The sequence below is a fragment of the Emydura macquarii genome, unplaced genomic scaffold (assembly GCF_026122565.2).
Source record: "Emydura macquarii macquarii isolate MOO-44397 ecotype Brisbane River unplaced genomic scaffold, CSIRO-AGI_Emac_v2 contig_1790, whole genome shotgun sequence".
Classification (NCBI taxonomy): Eukaryota; Metazoa; Chordata; order Testudines; family Chelidae; genus Emydura; species Emydura macquarii.
Genome location: NW_027131927.1, coordinates 23227984 through 23246315, shown reverse-complemented (window position 1 = coordinate 23246315; position 18332 = coordinate 23227984). Strand labels below are relative to the sequence as shown.

The window sequence follows — 18332 nt, the reverse complement described above, 5'->3', positions numbered from 1 at the left end:
ATTTACAAGTATGAGGTGCCAGAAGATGATGATGTATTCCTCACACTGTCCAAGTTTCACATAAGTAAAAATTTCTAAGTGTTAGCGTAAATTGCAGCTGCAATCCGATAACCTTTGATCTGTAATTGAGAGTTCTTGGTGGAATGGGTTTCTTGAAGCATTAAAACATCCATGGTCATATTGTTGGCTAGCTGCTGAAGAATATGCCTGGGGCAAAGTTCCCCTTGTATTCAGCTGTAAGGTTGTCAGAGTGCCAAATATCAAGTTGTCAGGATTGGTTTCCCCCCCTCCACCACATTCCTAGGGGGTTATTGGAGGATGCCAATGTGAAGGCGCGCACGCACAGACATGCACACACCTGTCACCCACATCAGCAGCTAAGTTTATGTACGTACTGACATCTGCCTTGAAATAGCCAGAAGGAGCTTTGAGAAGCTGGAGTCTTGCCTGTCATGAGACTTTGACACATTGGCCAAGTAGTTTTCAAAGTGGTGTCTTAAATGACATGCACTAAAGACAATACCATCTTATTTCCATCTTGCTAACCAGTTAGCTCACAGACAGCTGCAGGTTCTTCTGGACAATCGGCCAATCGTTTTTTGAAGAATACTCCACTTATATAAGGAAAAGGTTTGGGGACTCTCCATCCTGTCAAATACACATCAAGGAGATGTGATAAAATCCAGCCAGGAATTGCACTCAACCACAGGCGTGCTGTCAACTCATGGGGCACCAGCACTGCAACTTATGGACATCTACCAACGCCTAATTATTGTACCCACTGAATAGTGTGTGCGAGCATGGGGCTTCAGTCATCCCTGTGGACACTGACTCAGTAATCAACTCTGATGTTGTATTATGACTGATGCAAGCTGGATAACTCCAGTTTCCAACCTTCTGGTCTTGTCTGGCACTGCTTCCCCAGCAATTAGGTGTGAAGACAGGGTCCTCGCTGTATTATTGTGTGCAGCTAATTATCAAGACAGCTGACTAAACAATTTCATCAGAAAGTCCCATAAAAAATGCCAAGTGAGAAGTGGCAAGAGGTGATGTGGGCCAACATATCTTGGCAGATATATAACTCAGATCCATGTTCATTAGCATGTCTGAATTAGCTCTCACATGCCCCTCAAAACAACTATATGAACTGAAATATCTGTCTTTGTTACAGCAGTATACCTTGTAATCATGGATGATTTAACTTGCATCTTTACTGGGTGAGCCCCTGCAGAGCTCAAGAAAAAAGAGCATGCCATCTGGTTATGAACTTCCCTCTTTATCACCTTTATGGTCGATGGATGCGTTGGATATCTGTGGCTGCTGCTGCCACTGCGATAGAATGGCTACATCAGTTACGTAGCATCTAATGAATTGTTTATGCCATCAGACACCATACACCAGAAGAAGAGTCTGTCCAAACTCTGAATCACTGGCAGAGACCAAGCAGGCATTTTAATTCATGTAATTGAAACCATAAACACATTGTAATGTATACATCTGGACCCTGCATTTATCCTAAAATATGAATTACTTTCCCACTTTATTAACTAAATCGTTATGTCTTGTTTTACTACCCAAAACTAATGAAAAGCACTCTTCCTCACTGAGCCCCAGTGAAGCCTACTTCACCTTAAGCCTGCTTATATCATGATGGTAGTGTTTCCTGACAACACTCCATTCACCTCATTTTCTGTTGGCATGTAAGTTACACTCACAATCGCAATACTTTCATTTACCAATATGCAATCTAGCCACCGTTCACATCATTTCTGTTTTTTACCATAACATATGCATCTAGGGCTGGAACTTTGAAACTTGTTTTAAATTCAAACTTACGTTCTGCAGCATCGATTAAATTGTTTCTGCCCACTGGCCAAGGAAAGTGTTTTGCCTCTGCAGTGGCAAGTAAGCAAGTGGATTGTCCAACCTCTGAATAGCTGGATGCTATGTTACTGTAGCGTTTGACCGCTCTTTACATTTTCCCTCTAGGTATTTGTCACTGATCTCCAATCAACACCAGGGTGGAAATGTATCTAGGATGAGAAGTTTTTCCCTGTGTAAAGCCATTTATGTCAATGGAGTTACACCAGAAATTTCACGAGGGATAAATGTGTTGACCGAGTAACTGTATTGTACCCTGTCATGTATTTCACATTGAAAAGTAAAAATGGATAAGCTACGTGGAGGTAAATAGAAAGAAGCAACAGTAGAAATAAAATACATGCCTCCAAGCTACTGGGGAAAAAGATATGCGTCTGCACCTGCCTCTCCTGGAGTCAATGGCTGTTTTGCCATTGACATTAACACTGCAGGACTAGGATTGGGCCCTAATACTTTAAATTGTATGTTCATTTGGTCAGAGCAAACATGTCATTACAATATCTTCAGACCTTATCCCATAGGTAAGCTACAACTTCTCAGCGGTTATGTGCCAAATCCTGCTTGTCTTACTCACTCAAGTAGTCCCATTAAATTTAATAATAGATGGTATACTGGTATGAGTAAAGCAAGCAACAATCTGGCCTCATTTTTTTTCCATACTTTTCTTTCCTTGGCTTTATTACTAGGGACTGGTCTATAAAAGCAGCTTCTTTATTTTACAGTTCCAGAGGGATAGCCGTGTTAATCTGTTTTTAGCAAAACAACTAGAGTGCTGTAGCACCTTAAAGACTAGCAAATTTATTTGAAGTGCTCTCTTACTGGTTTTTTAATGTTACCATTCTTGATGTCTTAATCTGTGTCCCTTTATTCTTTTGTGTAGAGACAGTCTGGTTTGGCCACTGTACATGGCAGAGAGGCATTGTTGGCACATGATGGCGTATATCACATTGGTAGATGTGCAGGTGAACGAGCTATTGATGTTGTGGCTGATGTGGTTAGTGGTTAGATGATGGTGTCACTTGAGTAGATATCAACCATCATAGGTCCCAATCAGTAGGAGAGCACTTCAGTCTCCCTGGACACTCAGTAATAGATTTGAAAGTTTCCATACTTCAACAAAAAAACTTGAAAAACAAACTTCAGCGTGAAACCACAGAGCTGGAACTCATATGCACACTAGACATTATCATACTAGATCTGAACAGAGACTGGGAGTGGCTAGCCCACTACCAAAAATAATGTTCCCTCCTCTTTTGCCATTCACACCTTCTCATCAACTGTTATGAATGGCCTCATCCACCCTGATTGAATTAACCTCATTAACACTTGCCCTCCTTACTGTGATGTAACTCACCCATCCTTGCTTGTGTATATATACCTACCAAACTGAAGTTTCCACTTCATGCAGCTGATGACGTGTGTTTCTGCCCATGAAAGCTTATGCCCAAATAAATTTGTTAGTCTTTAAGGTGCCATAGGATTCTTGTTGTTTGTTTTACAGCATTCATCTGTTCCTGCTGTATGTTCCTCCTTTGAAAATCTGATCCTATGTTATGATGTTATGAATCATAGATTTATTCAAGTAGAAGACAACTAGAGGATGAAATTTTAAGGAACCCAAATACCCTATTCATGCAGATTTCCAAAGGAATTCTATGTTTCTATGAAGCTCTTTAAGGGATTTCCTTGTGAAAACATGAAGTTTCCAATATTTGATGTTATATCATTTGCATACTAGCTGTCTGATTTATGTCATACCCTCAATGTCATACAAAAACAATTCCTAATCACTACACTACATAAAAGTTAGATGTTAAAATTGTTTGTTACATATAGTAATAAGTAATACTTTACATGTAGAAAGCCCTTTTCACCTGAAGAGCTCAGTTTTTTGTTTTCATTTTTTTAAACAAACAATCATTTAATCCTCACTATACTCCTATAAATATTTTACAGAGGGGTAAATTGAAGTACAAAAAACTGAAGTGGGTAGCTCAAATTCATATAGTTTGTCTGTGGCAGGCATGGAAGTAGAACTCGTGTTTTGACTCCTGGTCTCCTGTTCTAATCGCTAAACAGCAATGCCTCCCCTCTCTCTGTCATAAGCCCAGTGTACAGTATATTGGACTATGCTGAATTAATTACAGTTTTCCCATCCTGTGACTTTGAAGAATTTTACATTTTTCTCATCATGAATCAGGAGAAAAATTGTACCAAAAAAAATTGGGATTGGGTTACTTGAAACATTTTTGTTTCAATAATTTCAAAATATTACATTTCAGTTTCAACATTTTAAAAGTTTTTTTAAATTTTTGTTTACTATAAATTAACTAATTTTTTTAAAATGAAGTCATTTTGAACTGAAAAATGAACCTTCACTTTGAAAATGATTTTTAAACAATATTTCTAATGCGGAAATTCATCAAAACCAACCCTTTCATTTTTGATAAACTGACATTTTCAGATGCAAAAAGATTTTATCATAAAATTCTCATCAATTTATTTACCCTTCTAATTATGGTGACTTTATCCCTGCTTGAGTAGGCATTGCTTCCTACAATGGTTTCACCCCTGGAGCAGAATACTTTGTTTGTTTTGTAGGCTGTGGTGACAGAACTAATATAAGAGAATGGGTTTTCTCATGTAATCCAGGTTGCTCAAATGAGGACATATTCTGCTCCACGGTAAACTTCATTTGATAGTATCTATACTAACACATCTATTTCTGAAGAGTTCATCTCTACCTATGCTTGTTACTTCACAGTAAAAAGAAATGAACCAAGACTAGAGCATTTGTGATTTCTTTCTTCCCTGGATTTTGTAGGTTTGGGTAAATGGCCACATGAATTTGAACTACCACTAGTTTTAGTGTTGAATTTTGCAAATCTAAAATCACACCCATTTCAGTTCAGGTCATAAAGTCAAAAAAAAAAAAAAGACTTTAAGCCCAGAAGGGGACATTATGATCAGCTAGTTAGACTTTCTGCACTTCGCAGGCCATAGAATGTCACCCACCCACTCCTGTAATATGCCCATAGCCTCTGACTGTGGTGATATGTCTTCTTAGTAGTAGTTTTTTTGTTACCCCTTATTTTACCAAATATATTTAAGCAAATGTTCACAAAATAGGCAAAGGGTTGTCAGTAAATTTATTGTTGCTTCCCACCCTCCCACATCTCCAATGAAAATATGCCTGGAAAAGATATTCTGTATCCTTTCCCTACATTGCCTTTGACTCTTCCCTACATTGCCTTTGACTCTTAATGCATGGATTAATTGTTTTTTTATGTGGTATATACCTACCCTGTGTCATCCTCAAAGCAACTCCTGTATCAAGGTATATCAATGGAGTCCCCTTCTAAATTATGTCATTTTTCCAGGAAAAGCCTTTGGGTTCACCTACTATTTAGCTTCATTTTTGGCAAGGCTATAGTATCTCTTGCAAATACAATTTCCACCTCCTAAAAGTATAAATTAATATAGTTACATGAATAGACACGTTAAGAGTTCAGCAGTCATCTTGAAAGTTTTCTTTGGGTTTGGGAATCAAGTCAGGGAATATTGTTAGTACCATGTGACTTAACTCTCCAGTTCACAGGGAGAATGGTAAAGTAAGAAAGGTAATTGTATAGTTCACAAATAATTGATCAGCTGTAATATTTTTGCATGTAGCAATGATTGATTTTGAATAATGAACAAAGACAAAACATCCCTTAATGTGAATGACTCTCAGACCTATGGAGAGCTTTCTTTCTGGCCAGTGTCAGTACTTATGTGAATACTGGCATGAATATATATTTGCAACACTTTCTCTTTACATTAAAATGTTTATGAAAAAATTTTCATTATCTGAACACTCACAGGCAGCAAAGGAAAAGGGCTGTAGAATTATTTTTACTTAACCAAACGTTCACAAATAATTTTTGGAGATTTTGCCCAGCATTAGTCAGAATTAAGATGGAGAGAAAGAGAAATCATATAAAAAACAAACAAACCATGAACTTGTAAGAGAAATTAAAAACAGGTTAGAAGATATCTCATGAAGATGTAACCCTGATAAAGATTTTGATGTTTGGGGTATTGCTGCATCACTTTCAATATTCAGTGGTACAGTTGGTAGGAGACCTGCTTCCTGTCCCGAAAGCCTCTCAGAAGTTTGGAAATGGTACTTCTAAGTTCTGTGGTTGATGGAGTTCCAAGATTATATAAATAACAGCAATTACTGGCCTTGAAAATGAGAGCCTTGCTGGAAGTTACGGCACACATATAACACCATTAAGGAGATTATAAGTATTTGGTTTAGCTGACCACTTGAGGTTCTTCCAACCCTAATATTCTATGATTCTAGTTACCCCTCCTACACTTTCCCACTCTCCATGGGGTTGCCCAAAGTTCTGTCCTTGGTACTTTGCTCTTCTGACTTTACATCTCTGTGGGTAATCTTGTCAGCTATCAGCTCTATATTGATGACTCACTGATCTCTCTCTCCACCACTAAACTGTCTCCTTTCATCCAATCCCACATCTCAGTCTGTCTCCATACCATCTCCTCTCAAATGTCTTCTTGTGAGCTTAGACTGAACATATGCAGAGCAGAACTCCCTTCTCAAACATTCTCTTCTTCCCTCTTCTTTATCACTGTCAACCACCATCTTCCCTGTCCCTCAGGCCCCGAATCCTCTCCCACGCCCCCACACATCCAAATCCTAACATATCCTTCTTCTCAGTGTCTCCCAGATCCATTCTGTTTTTACCATCCTCACAATTTCATTCAGGCCCTCATCCTGTCCTAACTTGATAGCTGGCCTCTCAAATACATACATTGACCACACCAATTCATACACAGTACAGTCACTATACTCCCTTCTCTTGCCCATCAATTTGTTCATATAACTCTTCCTTTCTTTGAATATTTCCACTGGCTTCTCATCTGCCGTCAAATCAAATTTAAGCATCTTGTCACCACCTTCAGAGCTCTGCATAACTCTGCCCGCCCCACTTACTTTCCTCATCAAGCTTCTTGTTGTCTCCATCTCCTTTGCTCCACCAGTGTTCCCAGCCTTTTCTACCCAGTTTTAGTTGCTCTCACTTTAACTTCTGTGCAATCTTCTATGTGACATCATATGGTACAACCTCATCACAGAGTTAACTTGTGTCTTCTATACATAGTGCAACTGGCCTGAGCTTACATGCAAGACCCACATTTAAATCCCTCTTAAAGACCCACATCTATGTGCTGCTTACAGTGAATCATGTTGACTTGTATGCAAATTAGGGATGGTTCAAATTTTTTGAATTTCTACATTTTCCAGTGAAAATAAAAGCCAAATTTTTCACGAAAAATTCATCTCACTTTTTAACCAGCTATAGAGTTGGTTGGAAAAAATTTACTTTTGAAATTTTCTGGCAATAAAAGAAGCAACATTTTTCATGGAAACTTCAACCCGCAACTGTTCCCACTTTTCAGTATGTCTTAATACAAATGTAATATATAATTTGTCTACTGTTATTCTCTTTCCTTTGATCACTTTTCTATCCTTGGATTGCGACCTCCTCAGAGTGGAGACTGTTCTTCTTGAGTGTTTGGAGAGCTCCTAGCACAGAGTGGGCATTAATGTAAATAAACAATTAACAATAATGAAAATGAGAGTATCTTCATACTGCACTGCGTCAGAAATTAACTTTTTAAAATGAACTTTCTCTTTCTAGTTGGCTCTCATGAGGCTCCCTTAGCTACATGCTTCTGACAGTCTCTTGTTAGAAACGTGTGCATCACTGTGTGTATTCATATATTGTCTCTCATGTTCCTCAAATCCTTAGCATGGTAAAATCAGGGACTCTGGTGGGGAGGTAGTACTGGCTTTAAAGGCATCTCCTTGATCTAAAATTTTTTCGCCCGTCCACTTTTTGTGTGTGTGTGTGTGTTTTGACACAGTAGGGCATGTTCTGAACCTTACTGGATGAATCATTTAGCAGATATGTTCATTGGTATGCCAAGAAAGCTAAAAAGAATTGCCCATTGAAACACCCCCCCCCGCAATGAGCGAGAAAATTTCTTGGTTGAGTATGAAATCCATGATGAAAGTATAACAACTGTTTCTTGTTAGTCATCGTGTTTGAGGAAAGCAAAAAGGAAATAAATGTGTGTAAGTGGTATGTCCCATATGGATAGAAAATATTTGTTAGAGGAAATGGTGAACAATCAAGAAAACATTAAATTTTTACGAAGATTTACCAAATAATTGTTGTTGGTGGTGTTTTTATAAAACTAGGAACTGATAAATGGCCTGGAAGAATAAAGACACAAGTATGCAGCATTTCGGTTTATGTGTACATCTCCAGGAAATTCTGGAAAATGTCTTTTCAGTCACATATCATCTTTGTTTCCAAATGAAATGGCCTTCACAAATTATTGATCATTTATGAAGTCTGGAGAAAACAAGGTAGGGGAATGTTCACCCCTTGCAGAACTCTTTTCACACCATTTCACCCCACTGGCTTCCACTCTATACATTATAACAGTTATGATCGATATGGCCAGCTGAAGAAACAAGATTTGTTATACCCATGTAACCGTACTGATTTCCATGGTTACACAAGTATAAGCTAGAATTTAAAAATAAAAATATACTAGCATCACTGACCAGCAGGAAGGAAGTTTTATATTGTGAGGTGTCTAGCTCTTATTTATTTGTACAGTGTCCAGTAGTAAGCTAGGTTCTATAAATGGCTTATAAAGCTTCAAGTCATGATGATGAACCAAGACACTGATTCAGAAGTATCTTGAGAGGAAATTAAGCACCTTTAAGGGTTCCTAAAAAGCAAACAAACCAAAAAGCTACTAGGCTGCACATTTTCTTTCCTTAACTACCTCTCCTCAGATATTGATCAATGGAATAAAGTAATTGAGCAGCTGGGAACACCATGCCCAGAATTCATGAAGAAGCTACAACCCACAGTGCGGAACTACGTTGAGAACCGACCTAAATATGCTGGTCTCACTTTCTCCAAACTTTTCCCAGACTCCCTCTTCCCAGCCGACTCAGAACACAACAAACTCAAAGGTATGTCCAAGGAGGGAGTGTGGGGTATTTGTGAGCAAGTGCAATACAAGAATGTTTTTTCTCCATCTGAGATGAATTGACTTTAATGTACTTTGAAACTGTTTCATATAGTTGGTCATAATTTTTTTTCTTATTGATAAGATACTGGGCTATCTTGCTTTCAGTGAGAGAGTCATTGATGTAAAAATCGATTCTAGAACGAGAACAGTGAACCACTTTTGATATCTGCAAATTTAGTTTCTATCCATGTGTTTATTGAAAACTGTTCCTTTTAAGTGGAGGAAAATAAAAGGTATTTGAGATCTACAAGGGGAGGTGGTAAAGAAAGACAAAGTAAAAATGCTTTAGCCCATTGATGTTTTCATAAAAACATTTTGGGGGTTTATTTATCAGATCAGGTGCTATAATAACCAAGACACTTACATGGGTTTTATCTAGCTAGTTCTGAATATGATTTTCAGGGAAATTCGGTGCTATGGCAGCCAGGCCTCTAGGGAACATTTTTTGTCGTGATTAATATGTCAAGCAGGTCAGATTCATAACACTCATGCTGTACAGAGATGCACTCTGATAGTACCACAAGCCAGTTTGGACAGCCTGCATTCTTATTAATTTCATTCTGACACAATGGAGCTCAAGGAGTCTTCTTTGAAGATCTCAAAGTGGCATTAAATCTTCTTTTGTTGAAAACAAAACTGTCAATGCAGCCACAGCCCTAACTACAAAAGAGATGGTGTCTTTACTAAGAAAAGTAAAAGTATCAATGCATCAGCTAAAATTGCTCTTGATGTAGTTGCAGTTTAATATCGGTCTGTAAGTGGTTTTTGTGACTATGAAAAATGAAATAACTGGGTTTTGGAATGTGAAGAAGAATGATATCTTAATTAGAGTGGTGCTACATATTTCCAGTGTACAAAATATACTGTGACATCTCAGCACATAAATTGTGATTTATGTCGTGATTAACTTGAACAGGACATTGACCTTCAATAAGAAACAATGATTAATGTGTGTTGAATATAAAAAGAATTTCCAGTCACAGCTTTTTAAACCTTTTCAAACTTCCAGTGTTCATCAATTTTTCACACATGGGTTCCCCTGGTTGCTTGCTGCAGTGACATATAATGTTTCTTAATCACCTACAATTTGCATGTCATTACATTACTCAGAATGCTCTTCCAGTTAACAACTGTTTCATAGCAAGACTGTTCTCTGAGATCTGGGAGCAAAGAGAGAGGTCTGAGCAAATGCTTTTGGATTCATTGAGTTCTTTTCTGTACTCTTCCTAAAATGACAATAAATAGTGTTCTTTCATTGGATTTAGGGCTAATGCATGGTGAATAATGATCAAACTGTGTTAACTAATTATCTTCTGGATAAAGGAAGCACACACATTTAAGCACGGAGTGAATGTCTGTTTTTAGGATTGATTAATTAATTAATGTCTTGTTTGGTTCCTCTACCTTAAAAAGACTCTACATCACTGAATCCTCACACCTGCCTAAACAGTACGATAAATAAGCTTATCTAGTCATTTTGATGTCACTTTCAGGTGTGTGTGTGTGTGTGTGAGAGAGAGAGAGAGAGAGAGCGCACGTGTGTGTGCGTGCATGCGCATGCTGGGGTACATAACATAAAGATAATGAAGGGATTATGTTTCTGTAGTTACTGATCTTTTTTGTTTTGTTTGTTTGTTTTTTCTATCAGAGGTCCACTGTGAATGGCATAAAAATAAGATAATAGTAAATGAGTTCAAACAAGGAAGCATTGATAATATTATATATGCAGTACTATTAGTAGTAATTGATCTGGTTAACATTTTAAAAAAAGATTGCAGTGAATTTATGGTACAAATTATTGACAACGGAAAAAAACAAAACCAGAATGAGAAAAAAAATCAGTTTGTGGGTTGATTGACAGCATATTGCCTCGTGATTATTAAAACTCCTGTCAGAATGAATAGAGAGTTACTTTGCTCACTTGTCCAAATTTCATGTTCCATTTGGCACTACAACCATGAAGTAATTTGTACCTAGGCATTCTGAATAGTAAATCACATAGCAACTGCTACAACTCCTTCCATTCACAGCCTGTGCTAAAAATTACCTCTGTTGGTGTAAATTGGAATAGCTCCATGGAATTCAAACACAGACGTGTAAATGAGGCTATGATTATTTACACCAGCTGAGGATATGAGCCATTGGTTTCAACACTACTTGGGTGTTGAATCAGATATATATGTGAGAGAGAGAGAGTGTAGAAGTAGAATTTGCAAGGAGCATTAGTCTACAATATTAACTAGCATCTCTATGGTGATGGATATCATAGCAATAAGAATGCCATATATTGCTACTCTGGGAATTGCTACTTTCTGTGACACACAAAATGTTTGTTCACCTTAAAAAGAGACTCATTCATAAGGGTACAATTTGACTATTACTTGTCTCAAAAGACATGGGAGAAAATCAAAACTTTTTATTCGAACCCCCAGAACTTTTTTGTTGTTTGAATAAATAGAACCCAGATCTACCCCTATTCTTGTATTTGGTTTTCCAAAACAAAAATCCCAGTGAAGGAGATCTTGCAAACCCAAAGTATGGTCCAAACACCAGATCCTCAGGGTCATCAATGTGGCTGATTTGCATTGCACAGCTGGCAGTTTCTGGCTATTGGTTTGGTGTATCTGGTCCCAGGAACATTGCCTCAATGCAAGTGGGAACCTCTGGTGATGTATAGCTAGTGCAGGAACTCCCATACCACTCTTCCTCGTGCTACCAGCAGAGGGGTGATGAAAGTGTATATAGCTTGGACTAGAGCTATCCAGAAAAAAATTTGAGATTTTTGAAAGTTTTCCATCCCTTATCAGGTCAAATAATAAAATCTCAAAATTAAATCTGGTTGGGTCAGTTTCTTTTCAGTTTTAACCCATTTTATTTTAAAATATTTTAAGAATATAATTAGCTTAAATTTTGAAATGAAATAATTTTGAACTAGAAAACCAGAATGTTTTGTGTCAATATAGAAACAAAATATTTAGACAATTTCAAAGCTTCTTCTCCAAAACTATTCCGAGTTGAAATTTGATCAAAACCAACTCTGTCCCACAAAAAATATTGTTTTAACAAATCAGCATTTTTGGACTGATTTTGAGGGCCTATATGCGACTTTGGTAGTGTGCAGGTCTTGTGCTGCCGCTTTGCCTGCACAACCTGAATTTCATCCTCTGTGAATATTTGGAACTCTTGCTGCATTGAGGATTGGCAGAAGTTCACACAAATGAAGAATAATTGAAGGGAACCAATTGTCCTACTTATTTTCTTACAACAGTTAACCTGTTCTTGCATGTAGTAATTTTGTACTGACACTGTGTTCTTCTGTTTTCATTGCTCTAGCCAGCCAAGCCAGAGACCTTTTGTCAAAGATGTTAGTGATTGACCCGGCAAAACGGATATCAGTGGATGAAGCCTTACAGCATCCATACATTAATGTCTGGTATGACCCTGCGGAAGTGGAGGCGGTAAGTGAGGCATGGATGTTTAATTTACTTTCACCTTAATAGTGTAAAATGCAGTCATACTATGATAAACAAAAGACTTTCAACCTACCAGTTATACCCTAAAAAAAAAAAAAAAAGCAGACTTTTCAAATTTACATTCTACCTTACTACTTGATGTATATCATATGGTGAAGAGGGGCAGAACTAAACAGGAATCAAAACTAAGATCCCAACTCAGAAAAGCTCTTAAACTCTTCTTTAAGTCCCATTGAAGTCAATTGGACTTAAACATCCTTCAGGTTTAACAGGTGTTTAAGGTGATTTAGGACTCGGACTAGGATTTAGGACTAGGGTTCAATATTACCTAGTGTATGGTCTGAAATGGAATTGTCTGAACATACTATCCTGCTGCAGGGCTCTCCCTCTCCCATATGACTTTTGGAGGCAAAAAATGTGTTGGCTTCAGCAGTAAGGTGCATGTAGCCAGGTACATGGTGTATTTATATTCCCTGTACATATCTGAAAATAAAAGAAAGCAAAGGTATCAGTGAACTCAAAATCCTGCAACTAAAACCCCCTATTCTCAATGAATGAGAAAGTGATCATAATCCTAGTATATAACCTGAACACCACATTTATCTCTTTCCCTCAGGGAATACCTTCTTCCCTCTCATTCTTCATGGCCACCTTCTTTTTAACAGTTTGGGGAAGAGGGGACGTAACAGTAAACTAGTCCTGCAGAATGGAGAATTTTTTATCCACTCTTTGTTAATGCTAGTTTCCCCGCTTCATTACTTTTGAGTCTTCTTCCATTTACCTGCACAATTCCTGCTGCCACCCCCAACTGAAAAACACCTTTTTTCAAAATAATTTGCTGGATGAACTATTACATGCAAAGTCAAGATGTGAGTTTAATTATAATCTTGGCAACATATCTACTCTCCTTGCTCATTCACTCCATTCTCGGCATTCCTCTCTGTTCAAACCTTGTACGATTCAAGGTCACAGGTCACTCATTGACTTGTACTGCTCCTTCTAGCTGTAGACAAGATAGAGGTCCTTTCAGGTTGCCCTATTTCTGACTGTCTCTCCTGAACGTCACCTTAGCCTATGTTTTGTGCTAAACCCTGTTGATCTTATTCTGTTTCATTCTTGTATACCTCTCTTACACCTTAGTGTAACGATTCTACCCTTCTTTCTGAACAATATCCCATCATCGCTGCCATGAAGGCTGCTCTACCCCTGCAACAGCAGCAATGGGGGTCACTAATGTGATGAAATGGCAATGACTTCCAGATCTTCTTATCACCATGTCATCTGATCCTACTCACAGTGGGTTTCCGTAACATGATGGTAGAAATGCCAATAGCCATCTGAATCACTTTCACACTAGTTGTCCACACTTTTACCATAGGTGGGAATTATTTTAGAAGAAACACTTTTATAGATAAAGATGTGTCGGTTAGAGTTTTGGTGTTTATTGCTCTGATTCATTCTATTCCTCATTTTGACCTCTAGCTTGTATGTGAATCATTGTATCCAGTCTTGTAAAACTTTACCCCCTTATTTTATCTTTTGAGAAATCCTTATGAACAATGTTATATAAAAATTAATAGAATTGTAATTAGAAACATTTAAATGCACAAGAGAAGATTTTATAGTGTGCTTTTTAAGTCGGAAATATGAATAAGGAAATTCTAGTGCTTCATGAACTTCTAAAGGGTTGGAGGTTAATTCTGGATATAAGAACCCACAGTGCTTGGGAGCTTGTCCTTTTTCCTCAGGAAATCAGGTTGGAAATTTCAAAGAGCAATGCTGTCTTGGAAGATTTTGAGTATGTTGTGGTTTTGGTTGAACCAGGAATACTGTTAGAGTAGCCTTTCTCAAGGCATTGCTACTTTTGGTTTTGGATGAAATCAGCAAACACAGCATAGTTTGATGCTATGATACGAAACTGTGAAGTATGTGAAAGTATAACAGACTCCACTAATGATTACTGAGCAAGAGATTTGTACCGTCTTCCTGGATTTTTGTGATTAATACATATACTAGAAATTATCATGAAATGGAATACTTGGTCTGAACCCTCTCTATACTTTGGGAAAGTTCACACCTATATCTCCTTCCAGACCTCACATCTGGAGAACCTTTCCAATGGGCTGAAACTGAACACTAATTATGAATATCCTTAAACTTTGTATTTGTAAAATTGACTGTGGGAAGTTTGGATTCAGATCTGGTTCTGGACTTGGTTCCGAATTTGGACTTGTTTTTATACTGGGATGACCTGGAACACCAAATCCAAATAGCCACATGCCTTGGGGAAGTTCCTAATCAGATCTGAGTTTAGATCAGAATTTCACTACTTAGGGCCATTTTTTAACATGGACTAAGAAAAACATTTACTGGTTTCCAGTGACTTGACATATCATTAGTATTTCTTTAGTGTACATCTTCCTTGTTTCCATAAACATTTTATAAATTTGAGATTTTTTTTTTAATTAAAACAACTTTCTCAATCAATGATGAAGAGTCAGGCTGAGGTTCATTTTGACTTTTGTCTGAATATCAGTTTGGCACTTTTATGAGCCAAACCTGGTGTCACAGCTCTATAAATGTTACTAATATTGGCCCTGATATTCCCCTCTGCTTTCACTGATGGAGGCTGCAAATGGGACTCGGGCATTAGATCCAGGTCTCCTGACTGCCACAGATTCACTGTGTGACCTCAGGCAAGTCACTGCATCTCTCTGTCGCACAGTTCCCTATTCATGAAAGGTAGTATCTTTCCCCTTACTGGTAATGCTGAGCACTGGGAAGATAGTATACGTGATAATACGGAGTTATTTAAAATTCCTTTGATGTTTTAGAATATGTTGGATCCCTTAAACTCTTATTACTTTGAAGTTGTTCTGGACCGGGCCCTTAGTTGGGAAGTGGTGAGACTGATATATATAAGAATAGCCAAATGGGCCCATATGATATGGGTCCTGCCTTCTTCCAGGGACATAGTTTGTTGCTTAGAGACAGTTTTTGCTCCCATTGGAGCCAGAGGCAAAACTCCCACATTCCAATAGGGACCATGAACTGGGGTCTGTTTTTTCTTAAAAGAAAAAAATATAGAGCTCCCTGAATAAAAGGGAGAATCTATCCACAGGCAAAGAAAGTAACTAGCTCATCTATTCTGAATCTACCTGCTGCTAGAGGTTTAAGAAGGGGGGTGACCTTTAATTCCACAGGCCCAGATTCACATGGGATTTAGACATTCCAACACTGAGCATGACAGCACCTAATTTTTAAGCACCCCCCCCCCCCCCCGTCTTCCTGGCCGTTCCTCTATGGATAAAGGCTTAAATAAGTACTAGATTGGGATAGCAGTGGTGCGCCCAGGAACTTTAAAGTGGATCTTTGGGAGTTTTCCCCACTATGGATCAAGATTTGTGCAAGGAACAGTTTATTTTATTGTAGCCTCTAAGAAGCTGAGCCTAGCATAGGAGACAGAAAAAGGTGCCCTAAAATAAAATATGCAAAATGGCAACAATAATGTCCTAGTAGTTATAGTACTTCTGGTACTTATGGTATTTCTGCTTGATTTTCATCATGTCCAACGAGGACACAGTGGCAACCATTTGGCAACCATTAAGAGTCTGATCAAGTACTTATTGAAGAAAACAAAGAGATTCTGCTGAATTCAGCAAACAATGGATGAGACTTCATATCCTTCTCATATCCACAATTATTTATTAAAGTAAGGAAGCTTTCAAAGGGGATATCCTTTGACTGGGAGCCTTATGCAGTTTACAAGGGAACTCAGCATAAGGTGACTGTCTGACATTTAAAGTTGTTGGACTCTATTGTTATAATAGGTATCTGTGTGCATCTGATTCTCTGCTGCCTTTCACCTTCTGTCACCAGTTAGACCTGTGGAAGAAGAAGAGCTGTGTACAGCTCAAAAGCTTGTCTCTTTCACCAACAGAAGCTGTTCCATTATCTCACCCACCTTGTCTATCTAATATCCTGGGATCAACACTGCAAATGAAGTGGGTATGAAATTCTACCAAATTAGTTTTTGTGCACCCTTCCACTTGTGGAAACATTTCAGACCCATTTTGCATTCAGCAAAGGTGGATATGACAACACAAGGTGCAAGGCAATGGAAAATTAGGCCCACACTATAATTATCTAAGGGTCAGATTTTGCCACCTTGCCTCATACTGAGTAATACCCTATTCCAGAAATTCTCATATTGATTTCATGGGATTATTCATGGAATAAGATGCTTTCAATGTGAATAAATCTGGCCCAAAGTGATATGTCTTTGCAGTACCTCACAGGACAGTGGGAGTCACTTGGAGAAGGAGCAGTGCATTGGCTAGTGATTGTTCTAATTTAAAGCAACCAGTCATTGTCCAGTTATTTGTTCCAATTTGTTGTCTGTGTCTGAATTGCATGTTTTCAAAATGTCTCTTTTCTCTTCACACTTCTAGTTCTTTGCCCAGCTGACTTATAGTTAACAAACCTGCTGAAGATCAGCTTTGTCAGCTGTTCCAGCCATCTGTCCTGCCATCAGGATTTCTTCTTTTAAGACATGCTATGTCTTGTCCTACTAACATGCAGAATTGTGTCTCAGCACCTTGTTGGTGAATTAGAAGTGAACTGATTTGATACCATTTTTCTATCATATAGAGACCCACTTCAGTTTATAGCATATTTGAAAGGAAAAAAAAATCCAGGCTATATACATGCTAGCATAAAGGGGGGGGGAGGGGAAATGGACTGAATGAATATTCATTGTATTTTGTGAAAGTCATGTGGGTCTAATTATAGAAAGGGCCTGACTACTTCTTGGGCACCATAATTTACAGGTCTCTTTTCCAGCAGGAAAATGAAAGCAATGACTCTTGTTTTTACTATTGACAGCTTATTAAATCTTAAATTTCCATGCTGACACACTTTTAGTGGCTAATTATGAGTCATTGAGTAATTACTTTCTGAAGAGAATTTATCTCCGTTGGATTTTCTTGCTTCTTGTGTCATCTGTTAAAGTGTGGTCACTGTATACATTGCATCTATGTTGAGGAGGGGATATCTGCATGGGCTGGGGTTGTGATGGTTGTGTGAGTTTGTCAAAATGTTCATAGCAGATGCACTGTAGCCATCTGTTCTTTTGGTCATTTTCCTTTGGTCTTACAGAAGAGCGTATTGAATCCAGTAGATCAATCCTCAGTTTGACTTTGACTTCTAGTAATTTGGTGAGGCTTCCAAGACCTGACTTTTTGCTTCTCTGAATGAAAGTTTCGTTTTTGCCTGAACATCATCCAGTTCTAGCTTGCTGCTCTTGGTTACAAACCCGGTGTTAGAATGGCTTTTAGTTCATTTAAAAGAATATAAGATACCAACACATGATAACTTGGTTTGGCAATATGACTATTTGCCCTGCTTAAAGACTGCAATGACTTATTTCCTCTAGGTTGAAGCTTTGGCAGAATCTTTTATAGTCCTTGCCAGCCTGTCAACTTTAGATTTTGATCATACAAATCTCTTGGAATATTTTAACTATCTTGTTGGAGAATCTTCTGCATCTTTTAACATGGTGCAGAGATTGAGTGTGTTATAAATTACTGTTTTGTGTGAGTTGGGTCCTACTTTGTTTTGCTCTATGGCCTCCCTGAAGGTCTCTATTGTGCTAACTGTATTGCTCTGTTTGTAATGCTGCCTCTTGTAATTTTTTTCACCATTGTGATACAAGATAAAGTACTAGAGTTAAAGAAGTGACATTTATATGCTGTGTATCCTTCTGACCTGATTGCTCTGTATTATAGTTTCTAGAGGAAGTTCGGGATATGAATGACTAAACATTTTCTAACATCACATTTGAATGTACGTCATGAA

General features: G+C 38.0%; 1 protein-coding gene across 1 annotated transcript in view; it reads left to right on the top strand.

The window, feature by feature from the left end:
• The window catches only part of MAPK10 (mitogen-activated protein kinase 10), a 314249-nt gene that overhangs the window by 257593 nt on the left and 38324 nt on the right, over window positions 1-18332 (top strand). The window contains exons 12-13 of the mRNA XM_067557119.1: window positions 8762-8944; window positions 12337-12461. Coding sequence (XP_067413220.1) covers window positions 8762-8944; window positions 12337-12461 — 308 coding nt within the window. The remainder of the gene's footprint in view (window positions 1-8761; window positions 8945-12336; window positions 12462-18332) is intronic.